The 18,556-nt window shown below is 40.6% G+C and overlaps 1 protein-coding gene across 1 annotated transcript in view; it reads right to left on the bottom strand.

Annotated features, from left to right (window-relative positions):
• Window positions 1–2,775: 2,775 nt before the first annotated feature.
• The window catches only part of ANXA10 (annexin A10), a 168,446-nt gene continuing 152,665 nt past the window's right edge, over window positions 2,776–18,556 (bottom strand). Inside the window, exon 12 of the mRNA XM_073576000.1 lies at window positions 2,776–4,755. Coding sequence (XP_073432101.1) covers window positions 4,687–4,755 — 69 coding nt within the window. The 3' untranslated portion in view covers window positions 2,776–4,686. The remainder of the gene's footprint in view (window positions 4,756–18,556) is intronic.

The raw sequence follows: 18,556 nt of genomic DNA, 5'->3' as shown, positions 1-18,556 counted from the left end.
AAGCAGGTTGATATGGTAGACTTGGTATGGCTTTCTTCTCCCTGGCTGGTGGACCTTGTAGTTGATGTCACTTAGCTTTCTGACCACCTCGTATGGCCTCTGTCACTTGGGCAGAAATTTACTTTCAATCTTGGAAATTAACAACAACACCCAGTCCCCAGGGCTAAACTGTCTCAACCTAGCCAACCGATTGCAGACCTTTGCCTGGGCCTCTTGTGCTTGAAGGAGTCTCTACTTCATTATCATCATCACCCACACGATCCTGTCCTGCATCTGTGCCGCATGCTCGATGATACTTCCTTGGGATGTGACCTCTGCTTCTGCTCCGCCAGGTCTTGATAACGTGCACACCCTGATGCGTGTTTTGGAAAGAGATTCCTTCGTCGGGGTGTGCACGTTATCAAGACCTGGCGGCTCTTAAAGTTATATTACCCTTCTAATCTTTACCTTTTTGTCACTTTAGCACTATGCACGTTAAGTGTGTTATTGAGTTGTGCTGTTTACCTTAACACCTATGCACTTCATTTTTGCTCTCACTTGAGGGTCCCCTCCTGTACAATTATTTACTATTGTGCGGTTTACATTCTCACTAATGCACCTTATTTTTGCTTGTACTTGAGGGTCCCTGCCTGTACAACCATTTATATTTTATTATCATTTTTTATGGGTATGTGTATAAGGAATAAATTAATATATAATTTTTCATAATATGGTTTATATATATATATATTTTTTTTTTCACATTATTTATTAGAGGTAATTTTGATGATTTTGTTTGGCACTCACATACTGTATATAATTTCATTGAGATCTTATGTGTTTTTTTGATCATATCATGTCACTATTACCTATTAGTCCGTCCCTTGCAATATTGCTTTTTTTATATATGTAATTATATTTTCCTTCTTTTTAATGATAGCCATGTATATTTGGTCCTGATACATGGGCATTTTTCTATATAGCACCATTTTTTGCCATTTTAATGAATAAAGATATATCTTTTTATCATATATTCCTTGTCTCTAGTTTATTGGCTTTCCATTGTTCTGGGGAATTCAGTTGGTACCTTCTCTCTGAATGGTTTCCACTTTTTACAGAGCACCTTGGTTATTCACTATACTGTACATATTAATTATCTCTTTATAAACGTATAGCACCATGAGGTGTAAGTTTTGTGTTTATTTACCCTTCTTTTGAGAGTAAAGCTTCTTCTAGGTACCCCAGTACTGGGATGCAACACCACCTGGTTTCCTCAGGGATTTCTCAACCACCTGGTACCTTTCCACTAGGTCAACCAGGACATCCACAATCCGGGTATCTCCCTGGACAACCCAGGTTTGCACCAGCCTAGGAAGGGAGTGGATAAATCTGTCCATAACAATTCACTTGACCATCTGGGCTGACGTAGAGGTCTCCGGGTTCAACCCCTTCTGTACCAAATGTAGTAGGTCGAACATTTGGAAGCGAGGGGGTTTGTTAATGTAATATGCCCAGTGGTGGACCCTTCGAGCTCTAACAGACATAATCACTCCCGAGCATGCCAATATCTCAGTTTTTAATTTGGCATACTCCTGAGCATCCTGTAAGGTCAGGTCATATTAAGCTTTTTGGGGATTGCCGGTTAGATAGGGGACCAGCATCTCCTCCGACTGCTCCGGCTGCAGCTTCTTACGCTCTGCTACCCTTTCAAACACAATAAAAAATGCCTCAACATCATCACCTGGGGTCATCTTTTGCATGGCTCGTCTTACCGCCTTCCAGACATATGAGACATCACCTGGATTTAGGAGCAGCGCAGTTTTTCTGCTGCGGACATCCCCACCAGGAGTTCCATTTCCATTGCTGCTGTTGGGTCTTCTACATCAGGAATTTTGTTGTCTCCTGCTGGGCTTGATGATGGAGCTGCTGTTGCTGGCTTTGGACCAGGTGCTTGATCAGCTCCTCCATTTCCTATGACTGCTGTTCCATCCTTATAATCGCCTTCACCCAGGACATGCAGTTTGTCCACAGCCATCACAGTTGCTTTCTGGGGATCTTTCCCACACTTCTAACACCAACTGTGGTAAATCGGCTCGCTTGGCTGCATAGAGAGGTAGAGACAGGAACACTGTCTCTTTAAATCTTCCATTGATTTAGTAAAGGTACTGGGAAAAAAACACGGCCTTTCTGGTCTAACAGGAAAACGAAAACATAACGTGTGGCACAGTCTGTGTCGCTATGGGGATCTGCTCTTTCAGGAACAAACAACAAAAGTTCAGCTTTCCTTATCATGAAAACACATCTCTGGAGCTCGCACCTCCAGACACACCCAAAACTGAATGAGCTAGAAGGCTGTGTATTTATCCTCTGGACTTCATCCACTCTACAGCTCTTCACTCAACTTAGCACTAAACATGGCCGATTAATCCCTCTCAGCACTTAGTGTGCTGGAACATTTTCCTAGGTTCATATTACTGAAGCTAACAGCTACAGTGATACATATCTTCCCTCCTGTACTTTGCCAGTGACTTTGTCACAATGTGTTAAATGACAAAGCTGCAAAAAATATGGCAGAATTTTTTTTTTCAAATTATTTGAGGAGTATACAGGTATTTATAATTCTCCATCCATTGTGTAAATCATAATCCTAATTCTAGAATGGAAGATTCTGACTACATATTAGTTTACACGTTAAGCACGTGAACCATGTTTGCCTGGCAACATTAAAAATAAATAGAAAATTGTGGATTGCTCAGATGGAGCTACCTCTTGGATAAATCAACCAGAGAGATGGTATTGACTTTCAGCAATTTATTGACATGCAGCATTGTGCAAAAGTATTAGACAGTGTTGAAAAAATATTAAAAAAATAATGCTTTATAAAATAGAAGTGTTAATAGTTTTTTTTTTATCAATGAGCAAAGTAACTGAACAAAATAGAACACTACATTAAATCAATAATTGCTGTGATCGTCTTTTGCTTTCAAAACAGCATCAAAGCATCAATTTTTGTCGCTACCCTTGCATGCAGTGGTTCAAGGAACTCAGCGGTGAGGTTGTTCCAAACATCTTGTTAACTAACCACAGATCTGTGGATGTAGTCTTGTGTAAAACCTTCTGTCCTTTCATCTCATACCAAATTGTCTCAACAAAGTTGAGATTAGGGCTCTTTGGGGCCATATTATCTCTTCCAAGAATTCTTGTTCTTCACAGTGAAAATAGTTCTTAATGACATTGTCTTTATGCTTGGGATCAATGTCCTGAAGTATAAATTTGGAGCTAATTAGATCTATCCCTGATGGTATTGGATGATAGATAATTATCTGACTTTATTTCTCAGCATGGAGGACACCATTAATCCTGACCAAATTTCCAAGTCAACGTGCTGAAATGCAGCCCTAAACTTGTCAGGAACCCCCACCATGATTCACTGCTGATGTAGACCCTCATTATTTTACTGCTCTCCATTTGGCGAATAAACTTCCTTCTGTTACATCCAAATATTTCATATTTTGACTCATTCGTCCAGAGCACCAGCTGCCATTTTATGTTTTTTTTTTTGTATTGTTTAGTCATGGCCTTGTTTCGATGTTGACTTTTGGCAGCAATTTTTCCATGAAGACTACTTCTGGCAACACTTCTCTGACCAGTAGATGGGTGCAGCTGGGTCCCACTGGTTGCTGCTATTTCTGAGCTGATGACACCGCTGGATAGCTACCAATTTTGAAGGGAAGTAAGCTTGATGTGTCTTTCATCTACAGCACTATTTCCTTGGCCGACAAACTACTGTATAAAGTGTAATAAGGACATCTACGGACAAGACAGGTCCTTACAGCGTACCTATGCACCTGTTGATGCAACTTAAGGTGTATAGGGTTTGGGCAAAAAATGATAGCCAAACTGTGCTAGAAAGTTTCAGAATTGGCCATTGGAGGGTGCGGTTTTGGCCTCACACTGGCGATTTTCATTCCAGTCTTGATGATGGGGTGTGTTGCAGGCAAACTCTTCAAATTATTAAAAGCTGTGTGCCTCTGTGCGCCTCTCCACAAATCTTATTCCAGTCAGCCACTGGAGTAAGAGTTATGGAGTAAGATATACCACAGCTCGTCATGAATTAGATGAGCTATGTCGTCACGTCCCTGTCCCATTCAAACTCTTCCTGTTTTGGTGAAGCTCCGCAAAACTGGTGTGAAAAATCCAAAAGTAGCAAAATCGTAAGCACAACTCAGAGTTCATTAAATATTTTACGACTTGTTAAAGGTTTTCATGCCAGAATTCTGATGTAAAAGCTTTGATAAATCAGGGCCACAGTGTTAGGCAAAAACAATCTCAGAAGTACACCAAATTTATTAGCAGATAACGTCACACATCAGAATGGAAAAATGGCGCAGCGTCTGGAAGATCGAAACTTGATTTGACGGTAACGGGTTAAAGTAAAGCTTTGCAGATGGAGGGCTGATTTACATTGCATGACGCAGTGCCGACTAGACATTATAATTACAGGAGATGGTATTCTATTTTTGCTAAGTAGAAAGAAAACATTTTCTTAAATGAGTATTTATGGGAATTTCTATGACTCTTTATTTAGCACATTGGTTAAGAATCAGATCATGAACATGGTATGATTGAATATTTATATTCTGCTGCCAGTCAGTGATATTTTATTATCATTCATGTCATCAATTCACTTTCTCCCGGAGACATCGCTCAGAAGTCCTGTCCATCACCAGCACAGAGAGCGAGCAAGGCTTTCTCATAGTGTCCTGAAGAAAAGTGCTGCAGAGGAAATTATAATCGGGTTAGTTTTCTTCTCACATTATTCTCATTCAGATGATTTCTGTGCAGACTGTAAAAGTGACTTTGTCTCCATGTGTTGCCAGACACTAGTAACAGTTAAAGAGGTATTCCCATCTCCAAGATCCCATCCCAATATGTAGTAGGGGTGATAATAATATTAGCAAATACCTCCAATGAGAAATGTAGTATAGTTTTTCTGATTCGCTATGACTCTTTCCTCATGTGCCGACATTGAAGGACCTTAGGTATCCATGAATATGACCAATGATATAGTGAACATTAGTTAGCTAGTTGCTAGTGGTCGTAACCAGATATGGCTAATCAGAAAAACTATGCTACATTTCAAATTGTAGGTATTTGCTAATATTATTATTAAACCTACTACATATTGGGGTAGGATCTTGAAGATGGGAATACCCCTTTAAGTTAGTTATACCCCCCAGCAATCACACAGTTGTCACTTAACTTATGGATAGATGATAGTTTTAATACTTACTCCAAACTCTATAAAAGGAATATATCATTAGAAAATGACTTGTAGTTTAACCTCTTATGATGTAATGGTATGGGATATGTTGGCTCCCTGTCTTTGCTGCAAGCTCAGGAGCTGAGCCCGGATCTTTGCCGGCAGATAGCAGAATGTTCATGTGTTGCCGTGACAGTCGGGGTCTGTCTGACGCTGGCATTTATAGGAGACTGATTTTTTTTCTATATATTGCTGTATATAGTACAAACGATCAGCTCCAAAGCCTCCAAGGGGACTACAAAATACAGTGAAGAGTAAAAAAAAGTTTTAAAAATATGAAAAAAAAAGAAGTTCGGATCACCTCTTTTTCCTCCATGAAAAATAGAGATATAAGAAAGTGTGAAAATTACATATGTGTGACATCTCCATTTTGGTAAAAGTCAGATCTATCAACTTATAGAATCGATTAAATTGATCACACCGTTTACCAATGACAAAAAAAAATCTAAAAACGGGCGACTAAAGAGAACTGTATTTATTTTTTAAATTGATTTCCAATTTTTTTTTTAACCACTTAAAAAAACTATGCATATTTGGTATCACTGTAATCATAATAACCTGGGGAATAATATTGCCAGGGCATATTTACTGTGTAATGAACACGGTATTGCGCTTTTTCGCAATTTCGTTGCACTTGGAATTGTTTTCCTACTTTTCACATGATAAAAAGGTGTTGTTCAAAAGTGCAACTTGTCTGACAAAAAAACATGGCCATAGACGGCTATTTTGACAGAAAAATTTAAAAGTTATGACTCTTGGAATAAAAAAGTGAGGATAAAAAGAAAGCGCAAAAAGAGAAAGGGGTTAAATCAGTTTTTTTGTGTTAAATGTATTGTTTTTTAATTTTGGGCAGGTTTTTGTTTCATATCATAATCTGTATTTTAAAAAAGAGAAATTTCGCAATTGGTCATTGTGGATATTTTAGACTCATACTTCCTGTTCTGTACAGTAGACTTTTCAGGAATCTCATTATCAACACAGGCAGGATTACAATGACAGGTAACACCTGTTCCCAAGTTGATAATACAGGATCCACCAGTCACAATAAGCGATGTCACAGCATATGATGGTGTAATGAGTGATTCCCTACTAAAATTTAAGAAGGGACTGGATGCCTTTCTTGAAAAGTATAATATTACAGGGTATATACACTAGTTTCCTTAATATTGCGTTGATCCAGGGAGCTAGTCTGATTGCCGTATGTGGAGTCGGGAAGGAATTTTTTTTCCCCAATGTGAAGCTTACTGTTTGCCACATGGGTTTTTTTTTTGCCTTCCTCTGGATCAACATGTTAGGGCAAGTTAGGATAGGATATGGGTTGAACTAGATGGACTTAAAGTCTCCCTTCAACCTTAATAACTATGTTACTATGTTACTATGTTAGTATTGACTACCCGTCTGTATTATCTCTTTCGCCTTGACGCACTCTGTCCTTGGAATTCTGACTCTGAACCATGACCTGACTAAACCTTTTGCCTTACACTTTTGTACATGACAAGCCCTCTTGATATCTGACCCTGGACCTTTTTACTATCCAAGACTCACGGCTTGCCCGTGAATAGTGACTAGCATCACAACTAGCATCTCCCTGTCTGCTTTGTTTGAGTAACAGATCTTTCACTGTGCACTATACATGCTACATCTTACTCCAGGGTAGTAGGCGGGGAGAAGCCACCGAGGATCCTCTTGTCTCCCGTGCGGCTTGGTACACAGCAGCTATTATAATGTGTTTTTCTCTGAAATGTCTTAGCATTTCAGAATGAAACATATAAGTGCTTCTCACTAAATTAGAATATCATCAAAAAGTTAATTTATTTCAGTTCTTCAATACAAAAAGTGAAACTCATGTATTATATAGAGTCATTACAAACAGAGTGATCTATTTCAAGTGTTTATTTCTGTCAATGTTGATGATTATGACTTACAGCCAATGAAAATCCAAAAGTCATTATCTCACTAAATTGGAATACTTTACTATGCACTATACATGCTACCTCTTACTCCAGGGTAGCAGGCGGGGAGAAGCCACCGAGGATCCTCTTGTCTCCTGTGCAGCTTGGTACACAGCAGCTATTATAATGTGTTTTTCTCTGAAATGTCTTAGCATTTCACTTCCTTTTGGAAGTGCATTGAGCAGCAGGGTGGTGTACTGGTAAAAGGGAAAAAAAAAAAATATTTTAAATCTTCTGCCTGAGCGAGTGTGACCTGAGTGTAAGTGCGAACTGTGGTAAGTGTGTGACTTGAGATTCAGGGAAGAGGTATTTGGAAAACCTATACCAAATACCTGTGTGAGTTACTGAATTGTAGGTTGCTGAGTGCTTTCTACATGTTCAATTTTTGGGGGGCTTGTTTAACCTATTTTTTCTCTCTACAGGGTTAATCTCTTATTTTACTATCTGTGTTTTTAAGGGTTAACTATATTGCATTTAAATCTTGAGGTGTAACTATATTCACAAGGGGTTAATTAAGGGTGGGAGTTCATAATTAAGGGTTTATAAGGGGCAGCTGGTTGGGGCTCATCTCCTTTTGGAAGTGCATTGAGCAGCAGGGTGGTGTGCTGGTAAAAGGGAAAAAAAAATAAATCTTTTAAATCTTCTGCCTGAGCGAGTGTGAACGAGCTGAGTGTCTCCTGTGCGGCTTGGTACACAGCAGCTATTATAATGTGTTTTTCTCTGAAATGTCTTAGCATTTCAGAATGAAACATATAAGTGCTTCTCACTAAATTAGAATATCATCAAAAAGTTAAATTATTTCAGCTCTTCAATACAAAAAGTGAAACTCATATATTATATAGAATCATTACAGAGTGATGTATTTCAAGTGTTTGTTTCTGTCAATGTTGATGATTATGGCTTACAGCCAATGAGAACCCAAAAGTCATTATCTCAGTAAATTAGAATACTTTATAACACCAGCTTGAAAAATGAATTTAAAATCCGAAATGTTGGCCTACTGAAATATATGTACAGTGAAAGCTCTCAATACTTGGTTGTGGCTCCTTTTGCATCAATTACTGCATCAATGCGGCGTGGCATGGAGGCAATCAGTCTGTGGCATTGCTGAAGTGTTATGGAAGCCCAGGTTGCTTTGATAGCAGCCTTCAGCTCGTCTGCATTGTTGGGTCTGGTGTCTCTCATCTTCCTCTTGACAATACCCCATAGATTCTCTATGGGGTTAAGGTCAGGCGAGTTTTCTGGCCAATCAAGCACAGTGATACTGTTGTTTTTAAATCAGGTATTGGTACTTTTGGCAGCGTGGACAGGTACCAAGTCCAGCTGAAGAATGAAATTTCCATCTCTAAAAAACTTGTCTGCAGAGGGAAGCATTAAGTGCTCTAAATTTCCTAGTAGACGGCTGTGCTGACTTTGGTCTTGATTAAACACAATGGACCTACACCAGCAGATGACATGGCTCCCCAAACCATCACTGATTGTGAAAACTTCACACTAGACCTCAAGCAGCTTGGATTGTGTGCCTCTCCACTCTTCCTCCAGACTCTGGGACCTTCATTTTGAAATGAAATGCAAAACTTACTTTCATCTGAAAACAACACCTTTGACCACTGAGCAACAGTCCAGTTCTTTTTCTCCTTGGCCCAGGTAAGATGCTTCTTACGTTGTCTATTGGTCATGAGTGGCTTGACACAAGGAATGCGACACTTGTAGCCCATGTCCTGGGTACGTCTGTGTGTGGTGACTCTTGAAGCAGTGACTCCAGCAGCAGTCCATTCCTTGTGAATCTCCCTCAAATTTTTGAAAGGCCTTTTCTTAACAATCCTTTCAAGGCTGCAGTTATCCCGGTGGCTTGTGTACCTTTTTCTACCACAATTTTTACTTCCACTAAACTTTCCATTATTATGCTTGGATACAGCACTCTGTGAACAGCCAGCTTCTTTAGCAATGACCTTTTGTGGCTTAGCCTCCTTGTGGAGTGTGTCAATGACTGCCTTCTGGACATCTGTCAAGTAAGCAGTCTTCCCCATGATTGTGGAGCCAACTGAAAATGGCTAAGGGACCTTTTTAAATGCTTAGGAAGCCTTTGCAGGTGTTTTTGATAGTTAATCTAATTTACTGAGATAATGACTTTTGGGTTTTCATTGGCTGTAAGCCATAATCATCAACATTAGCGGAAATAAATACTTGAAATAGATCACTCTAATGATTCTATATAATGTATGAGTTTCACTTTTTATTTTGAAGAACTTAAATAAATTAACTTTTTGATGATATTCTAATTTAGTGAGATCACTTGTATATGACTGAAATTAAGGAAGTGGCTGATAGATGCTGCCTTTGGATCGGACAGCATGATCCCCTGATTTAAACTTTTCTGATTAAACATTCCCTTTAAGCCTTACGAATAAAGATATAACATAACTAGCAGACATCCGGAACAACCCCTTTAATTACAGCGCTATCAGTATGATTTTTCTATGGTATGTCTTTCATAATATCTTTCACTACAATAAATAGTGTCTTTTATCCCGAGAGTTGTGACTGCAGAAATGACTAGAACAGCAAGTACCAAGTGTCACACAGAGTGCACTGCCATTCAGATTAAACTAGCAGAATTCTCTCATATGTATTGTGGATTTTATATCCAGTGTAATATCTCTTTGCAAATAAAAAAGTCATGAGACATTTGGATTTCTATTGTTTGTTGCAATGTCTTACTAATCAGATGGAAAAAAAAGTGAATTTGCTGTTTTAATAGCATTTGACATTTTGGGTTATGCGATGTGCTGCAAATCTGCAAAATGGCCAAATAGGATTATTATTCCTTCTGGCTAAAATATGCTGCTACTGAGATGTTTTGCATTAGAGAATGACAAAAAGAAAAACAATAAATCTTTATTGTAAATTAAATATGTGAGAACACCATATGGCATTTGTATTATTGACAATAAACAGTGCAGGAAGCCATAGAATGAAAGGTCTGGAGAAATGGAATGGCTTTAAGTCTTGGCATCTTCTCTACATGAAATCGTAGTGTAATTGCTCTGCATTATTTTCAAATAGGAGCAAACATAAGGAGTTCAAAAAGTGTTGACTTAAAGGGGTTAGACAGGTTCTTGCTATGTTCCTTATTTTAACACATTATACTAACATTTTACCGGTGGCTCAGTATATTTAATAAGAAACAAAGTGATACTCACCGATCGGCACTGAAACAGTGCAGGCTGCACCATGATTTGTTTCCTCCAGAAGGGAAAGGTCACCACCATTTAAGCAGCAGAAGGACCACTGCATCCGGTCATTGGCTGTTGTGGTCATTTGACTCCAGCAGCGCATCATCGGTGATGTTAATGTTGACGCATTACTGAAGTCTCCTGACCGCAGCTGCCATTTACAGGTCCCGCTGCTGCCGGAATGGTGACATCTCCCTGCGGAAAAAAATGGAGCAGCCTGCTGGATTCTGGTAAGTGCCGGTACGGGAGTATCATTTCATTTGTTATTTTTTAATATCTCAAGCCACCAGAAAAATATTCACAATGACTTTAAGCTGAAAGGGGTGACACATTTAAATCACTTGATTATCTAGTCCATCGAATGCATAGTCCTTCAGGACTGTAGAATAGACTGCCGAATGGACGTCTCATAGTATGTGAACACCGTACTGCGGCTGGACTTCATAGGAGAAAGTTAGTTTATTTATATACTGCAATATAGTAGTATTATCGCAGGTTCAAATCACCAAAGAGGGTTAAAAAAGTATTTTTTTAAATTCTAAAAATTAAAAATAACCCCATTAATTATAAAGATATAAAAAAAAGCATATTTGGCATTGTCATATCCATAAAAGTCCGATCTATCAAAAATTTTTATTAACCCAAATTGTAAACACCATAAGAAAAAAATCAAAATGCCATAAATACGTGGGTTCTTTTTGCTATGTCTAAAAAAAGTCAATAAATACATATCAAAAAAGTTGTATTTGCCTAAAAAAGGTATCAATAAAAAGTGGCAGCTTATCATGCAAAAAACAAGCCTTTACATATCTTAGCTCCATCAAAAGTAAAATTTAAAAGGTTTTTTATTTTTTCTTTTGAGACAAAAATTAAAAAATACATTTAGTATTACTATAGTCATACTGACATACAGAATTGGGTTGCAAGGTCATTTTTACCATACAATGAGCGTCGGAAAAACAAAACCCATTAAACAATGACAGAATTATGTTTTTTCTTCCAAATTTTACCGCACCTAAAGTTTCTTTCCAATTTTGTAATTCAAAACTTCATGTGGTTTCACAAAAAAAAAACAGGCACTCAATAAAAAAGTTGGAATTCTTGAAAAAAGGGCAGGAGAAAACAGAAATGAAAAATCTAATTTGCAACTGGACATTCTATACGACAAATACTCATCAACCTTCTTCTGCATTAGACTTTTGCAAATTTCTACCATAATTCACAAGAGAGGACAGCGACCAGACTGCAAAGCTTGATGGCTCAGGCTTTAAGGCTGCCATTCATTATCAGTGGTCAAACCAAAAAGAAAAAGGCAGCGGCTGCGGTGAGAGAGGCTCAGTTGTCTCTAGTGATTATAAGATTATATTCACATGTTCAGAAATCATCCGTTAGAACGGATCCAGCAGTAATCTGTTGGCAAAAAATGTCTGCAGTGCAGACACAACTTTTTCGTCCATCTCTATATATAGAAATTAATGTGTGTGTGTTAGAGTTGAGCGATACCGTCCGATACTTCAAAGTATCGTATCGGATGGTATCGGCCGATCTTTAAAAAAAGTATCGGTATCGCCGATTCCGATACCGGAAGTCCCATTCAAGTCTATGGGACTTCCGGTATCGGAATAAGAAAAACCCTTTCCTGCCCTTGTACAGCCTCTCTGGGGTCTGTACGGGCCTTTCGGGGGGCTGTGCCGGCCTGCCAGGGGGTCTGTGCAGGCTCCGGTGGTCTGTGCCGGCCTGCCGGTGGTCTGTGCAGGCTCCGGGGGGGCTGTGCCGGCCTGCCGGGGGGCTGTGCCGGCCTGCCGGGGGGCTGTGCAGGCTCCGGGGGGCTGTGCCGGCCTGCCGGGGGGCTGTGCCGGCCTGCCGGGGGGCTGTGCCGGCCTGCCGGGGGGGCTGTGCCGGCCTGCCGGTGGTCTGTGCAGGCTCCGGGGGTCTGTGCAGGCATCGTCCGATGGGACTACAAGTCCCATCGGGCGATGCCTGCTACCATGACAGTGATTGACACATTAGCCAATGATGGGACAGTAGTAGTCCCATCATCCGGCTAATGTGTTAAATGTAAAAAAAAAAAAAAAAAAAAATTACATGCTACATACATACAACATGCATACTACATACATGCTACATTCATACTACATACTACATACATGCTACATTCATACTACATAAATACTACATGCAACATACATACTACATATATACTACATGCATGCTACATACATACTGCATGCTACATACATACCACATATATACTACATACATACTACATGCATGCTACATGCATGCTACATGCTACATACATAACACATATATACTACATGCATGCTACATACATACTACATGCTACATACTACATATATACTACATGCATGCTACATACTACATGCTACATAAATACTACATATATACTACATGCATGCTACATACATACTGCATGCTACATGCATGCTACATACATACTACATACATACTACATGCTACATACATACTACATATATACTACATACATACTACATACATACTACATGCATGCTACATGCATGCTACATACATACCACATACATAACACATATATACTACATGCATGCTACATACATACTACATGCTACATACATACCATATACATACTACATGCATGCTACATACATACTACATGCATGCTACATACATACTACATGCTACATACATACTACATATATACTACATGCATGCTACATACATACTACATGCTACATACATACTACATATATACTACATGCATGCTACATACTACATGCTACATACATACTACATATATACTACATGCATGCTACATACATACTACATGCATGCTACATACATACTACATGCTACATACATACCACATACATACTACATATATACTACATGCATGCTACATACATACTGCATGCTACATGCATGCTACATACATACTACATACATACTACATGCTACATACATACCACATATATACTACATACATACAATACATTCATACAATACATACATAGACATACAGTACATATAACATAGAGTAACATACTTACCAATACTTGTCACATTGTTCCCCGAAGCCATTGTCTTTTCCGGAATAAATATTAACATAACAAACCACAAAAATACTCACCCACGATCCGAAGCAGTCCACGAGTGTGTCCCACGACGATCTTGGGTAGAGAACTGCAGCATCAGCTGTTGCTGCCGTTCTCTACGGGCTGCAGGAATCCAATGATGGAAGGTAGGTATCCCACGCAGCAATGGCATAAAGTGAGACTAGGGACTTTTTTTTTTTTAAGTGGCGGAGGAATACAGTGCGGAAGGATCAGCATCCTGATGATCTGATGCTGCAGTTCTCTACCCAAGATCGTCGTGGGACACACTCGTGGACTGCTTCGGATCGTGGGTGAGTATTTTTGTGGTTTGTTATGTTAATATTTATTCCGGAAAAGACAATGGCTTCGGGGAACAATGTGACAAGTATTGGTAAGTATGTTACTCTATGTTATATGTACTGTATGTCTATGTATGTATTGTATGAATGTATTGTATGTATGTAGTATATATGTGGTATGTATGTAGCATGTAGTATGTATGTAGTATGTATGTAGCATGCATGTAGCATGTAGTATGTATGTAGCATGCATGTAGTATATATGTAGTATGTATGTAGCATGCATGTAGTATATATGTAGCATGTATGTGGTATGTATGTAGCATGTAGTATGTATGTAGCATGCATGTAGTATATATGTAGTATGTATGTAGCATGTAGTATGTATGTAGTATGTATGTGGTATGTATGTAGCATGTAGTATGTATGTAGCATGCATGTAGTATATATGTAGTATGTAGTATGTATGTAGTATGTATGTGGTATGTATGTAGCATGTAGTATGTATGTAGCATGCATGTAGTATGTATGTAGCATGCATGTAGTATGTATGTAGCATGCATGTAGTATGTATGTAGTATGTATGTAGTATGTATGTAGCATGCAGTATGTATGTAGCATGTATGTAGTATGTATGTAGTATATATGTAGTATGTATGTAGCATGTAGTATGTATGTAGCATGCATGTAGTATATATGTAGTATGTATGTAGCATGCATGTAGTATGTATGTAGTATGTATGTAGTATGTATGTAGCATGCAGTATGTATGTAGCATGTATGTAGTATGTATGTAGTATATATGTAGTATGTATGTAGCATGCATGTAGTATGTATGTAGCATGCATGTAGTATGTATGTAGCATGTATGTAGTATGTATGTAGTATATATGTAGTATGTATGTAGCATGTAGTATGTATGTAGCATGCATGTAGTATGTATGTAGTATTTTTTTTTTTTTTTTTAAACATTTAACACATTAGCCGGATGATGGGACTACTACTGTCCCATCATTGGCTAATGTGTCAATCACTGTCATGGTAGCAGGCATCGCCCGATGGGACTTGTAGTCCCATCGGACGATGCTTGCACAGACCCCCGGACATCAGCACAGCCCCCCCGGCAGGCCGGCACAGCCCCCCGGCAGGCCGGTACAGACCCCCACAGGGTGCACAGACCACCGGCAGGCCGGCACAGCCCCCCGGCAGGCCGGTACAGACCCCGGGCAGTCCACACAGCCCCCCGGCAGGCCGGCACAGCCCCCCCGGCAGGCCGGCAGAGACCCCCGGAAGGCCCGAAATGACGGCGCATCATGATGCGCACACACCGCGCATCATGATGACGTCAGGCCGTCAATCAACTGAACTTCCGATTCCGATGCCGAATTCCGATATTGAAAAAATATCGGAAGTCGGTATCGGAATTCCGATACAGCAAGTATCGGCCGATACCCGATACTTGCGGTATCGGAATGCTCAACACTAGTGTGTGTGTGTGTGTATCACCAACCAATCACGAAGCATCTTTAATTTCACCAGAGCTGTTCAAAAGAAGCTAAGCTGTGATTGGTTGCTATGACCAACTGTTTTCCTTGCAACCAATCACTAAGTATCTGTCATTTTACCAGAGCTGGTTAAAAGTAGCTGAGCTGTGATTGGTATGTGCAAGTTTTCCCACTTGACAACACTTTAGCAGACACTGACATGGTGGTAGAAATCTAGCATCCCCAGGAACATAAGCTCCAGCCATCGTCTGTCCCCCAGAAAGGAGCAGTGAGTACATGACAGAAATGAATCCCCCCTCCCGTGTGGTGTCATTAAGTGACACACATGAATGTAGGAAAGTGCACATATTAAATGTCTTGTGGATTTAATATTTTCTCACAGACACTTTTATGCATTATCGATGTGTTACTGTGCTCTGATGCTGTGAGCTTTACTACTTTCCACATAATTCACCTGACTATACCAATATAAAACGTAATGCTTTTCCCATGACAACCCATTAAATATGATACTATACTGCATACAGATGCTGTACATCCATGAGCAACTCAGCCGGACAAATTGCAAGTTGTCGGTGCATGAAAATGTGTGTGAAGGTTTCTCTACTGTAGTAATGTATAAGGTTTGTGCCTGTCCATTGGTGAAAAGCATGACTGTGATATTTATGGTGGCAGATAAGTGAGAATATCAGCCTGATCAGTAGAAAACCTGGGATCTTAGTGAACCATGTTTCTGTGCAATTTCACTATTCTACTTTTACTGGCTTTGACGGGATGATGTGGGATATTAGGGGTAGTAGTCCGGTAGCTCTGGCTGATGGGATGATGTGGGATACTAGGGGTAGTTGTCCGGTGGCTCTGGCTGATGGGATGATGTGGGATATTAGGGGTAGTAGTCCGGCGGCTGTGATAAGATGATGTGGGATATTGGTGGTAGTTGTCCGGTGGCTCTGGCTGACGGGATGATGTGGGATATTAGGGGTAGTAGTCCGGTAGCTCTGGCTGACGGGATGATGTGGAATATTATAGTGAATGTGGCTATGCGGAGTGGGCGGGGCTATACACTCAGCTTTATATATATAGATAATAATCATTATAATTTGTTATAACTAACTGTAGTTAGTTACTATGCCCGGGCAGCGCCGGGCTCTTCAGCTAGTTATTAAATAACTGGTCTCTGTTGGATCCATTTTTTTAACATTGACATCTATGGAAAACGGATCAGTTAATTAGTAGTGATGAGTAAACGTGCTCAGGTAAGGTGTTATCCGAGCATACTCAGGTGCTAACCGAATGTCTTCGGTATGGTCGAAAAATATGTTTGAGTCCCCGCGGCAACATGTCTCGCATCTGTAAGGGTATGTTTCCACAGTCAGTAAACGATGCGGGTTTGACACTCCGTACATCTACAGCGTCAAACCAGCAGCGTCCAGATGTTGCAGCATAGTGGATGGGATTTCATGAAATCCCATCTCCACTGTGCGTTCAGAGACGCAGGCAGCAGACCTGCGTAAATGGACATGTGGCGCATCTTTATATACCACAGCATTGTCATGTTGTGTTTTGGGTTTTGGGTAGGTGATGAAGGAGTTAACTCTGAGAGCCTCTCTGTGGATCTGGGGAGGGTTTTTATAGCTTCAGGGGAGAGCCGAGGTATTGCTGCCACAGGTGAGGCGATTAAAAGAGTCTTCTGGTGGCCATGTATGTCGGGGGAGATTAAGAAACATGTCGCTGCATGCGGGGTTTGCGCACGTTCAAAGAGCTCTCATTGCCAGCCGGCAGGGGAATTGGTGCCTCTCCCAGTTCCAAGAAGGCCTTGGACTCATTTGTCCATGGACTTCATCACTAACCTCCCTCCTTCTTGGGGTAATACGGTAATTTGGGTAATTGTGGATAGATCCTCTAAGATGGCTCATTTTGTACCCATGACTAAATTACCATCTGCAGAAGTTCTATCTGGACACTTCCTTTCTCAAATTGTTCGCCTCCATGGGGTACCTACTAACATTGTCTCGGACAGGGGAACACAATTTGTGGCTAAGTTTTGGCAGGCTTTCTGTAGGAAGTTGGGGATATCTCTGTCTTTCTCCTCAGCTTACCACCCAGAGAGCAATGGACAGACGGAACGCACCAATCAGTCATTGGAACAGATCCTCCGGTTTTTAACTTCCACGTTACAGGACGATTGGTGCGAGGCCTTACCATTGGCAGAGTTCGCCTTTAACAGTCGAATAAACCAATCCATGGGTAGGTCACCATTTTTTATTAATTATGGATTGAACCCTCACTTTGGTGAGTTCTCACGGCTGGATTCAAGCTGTCCAGGGGCGGGAGACTCCGTCAGCAGGATAAGTGATTTATGGGCTAAGGTTCGGACGAACATTTCCAGAGCACAAGAGAAATATAAACATTTTGCTGACAATAAGAGGGATCCGGGTCTGACACTACAGTGTGGGGATAAGGTATGGCTTTCTATGCGAAACATAACCTTAAAATTACCTTCTGCCAAGCTGGGACCTAAATTCATTGGCCCTTATGTAATAACCGAGGTAATCAACCCAGTGGCATATCGTTTACTTCTCCCTGCATCCTTGAAACTTCATAATGTGTTACATAGGTCTCTACTCAAACCAGTAGGCTCGGTGGCAGAGGAACCTGGTTCCATACCAACTCCAGTGTTGGTAGACGGTCATATGGAGTTCGAAGTGCAAAACACTGTACAGTCTCGGTGGGTACGTGGTTCCTTGCAATATCTTGTACATTGGAAGGGGTACGGTCCGGAGGACCGATCGTGGGTACCAACCAGGTTAGTGCACGCTGATCGCCTGGTTAGAGCTTACCGTGCTTGGTATCCTGAGAGACCTGGGGGTCCGGAGGCCCCCCGTTGAAGGAGGGGTACTGTCATGGTGTATTTTGGGTAGGTGGTGAAGGAGTTAACTCTGAGAGCCTCTCTGTGGATCTGGGGAGGGTTTTTATAGCTTCAGGGGAGAGCCATCCCCTGTCGCTTATACTCCTATCTGAGTGTGCCCGACCCTGCTCTGTCCATGTGTCTCGCAAATCATTGTCCGTCTGCCTGGTATTCTGACCCTGCTCTGTTACGGTTTACGTCTCTGCTTTGCTGACTCTGTTCCTGCTTTGCCTGTGCTGTGTATGACCTCACTCCTGAATAT

Source organism: Dendrobates tinctorius, unplaced genomic scaffold (assembly GCF_039654945.1).
Source record: "Dendrobates tinctorius isolate UK_male_01 unplaced genomic scaffold, ASM3965494v1 ptg000008l, whole genome shotgun sequence".
Lineage (NCBI taxonomy): Eukaryota > Metazoa > Chordata > Amphibia > Anura > Dendrobatidae > Dendrobates > Dendrobates tinctorius.
The sequence above is the reverse complement of the archived record's forward strand: the minus strand, read 5'-3'. Positions and strand labels throughout refer to the sequence as shown.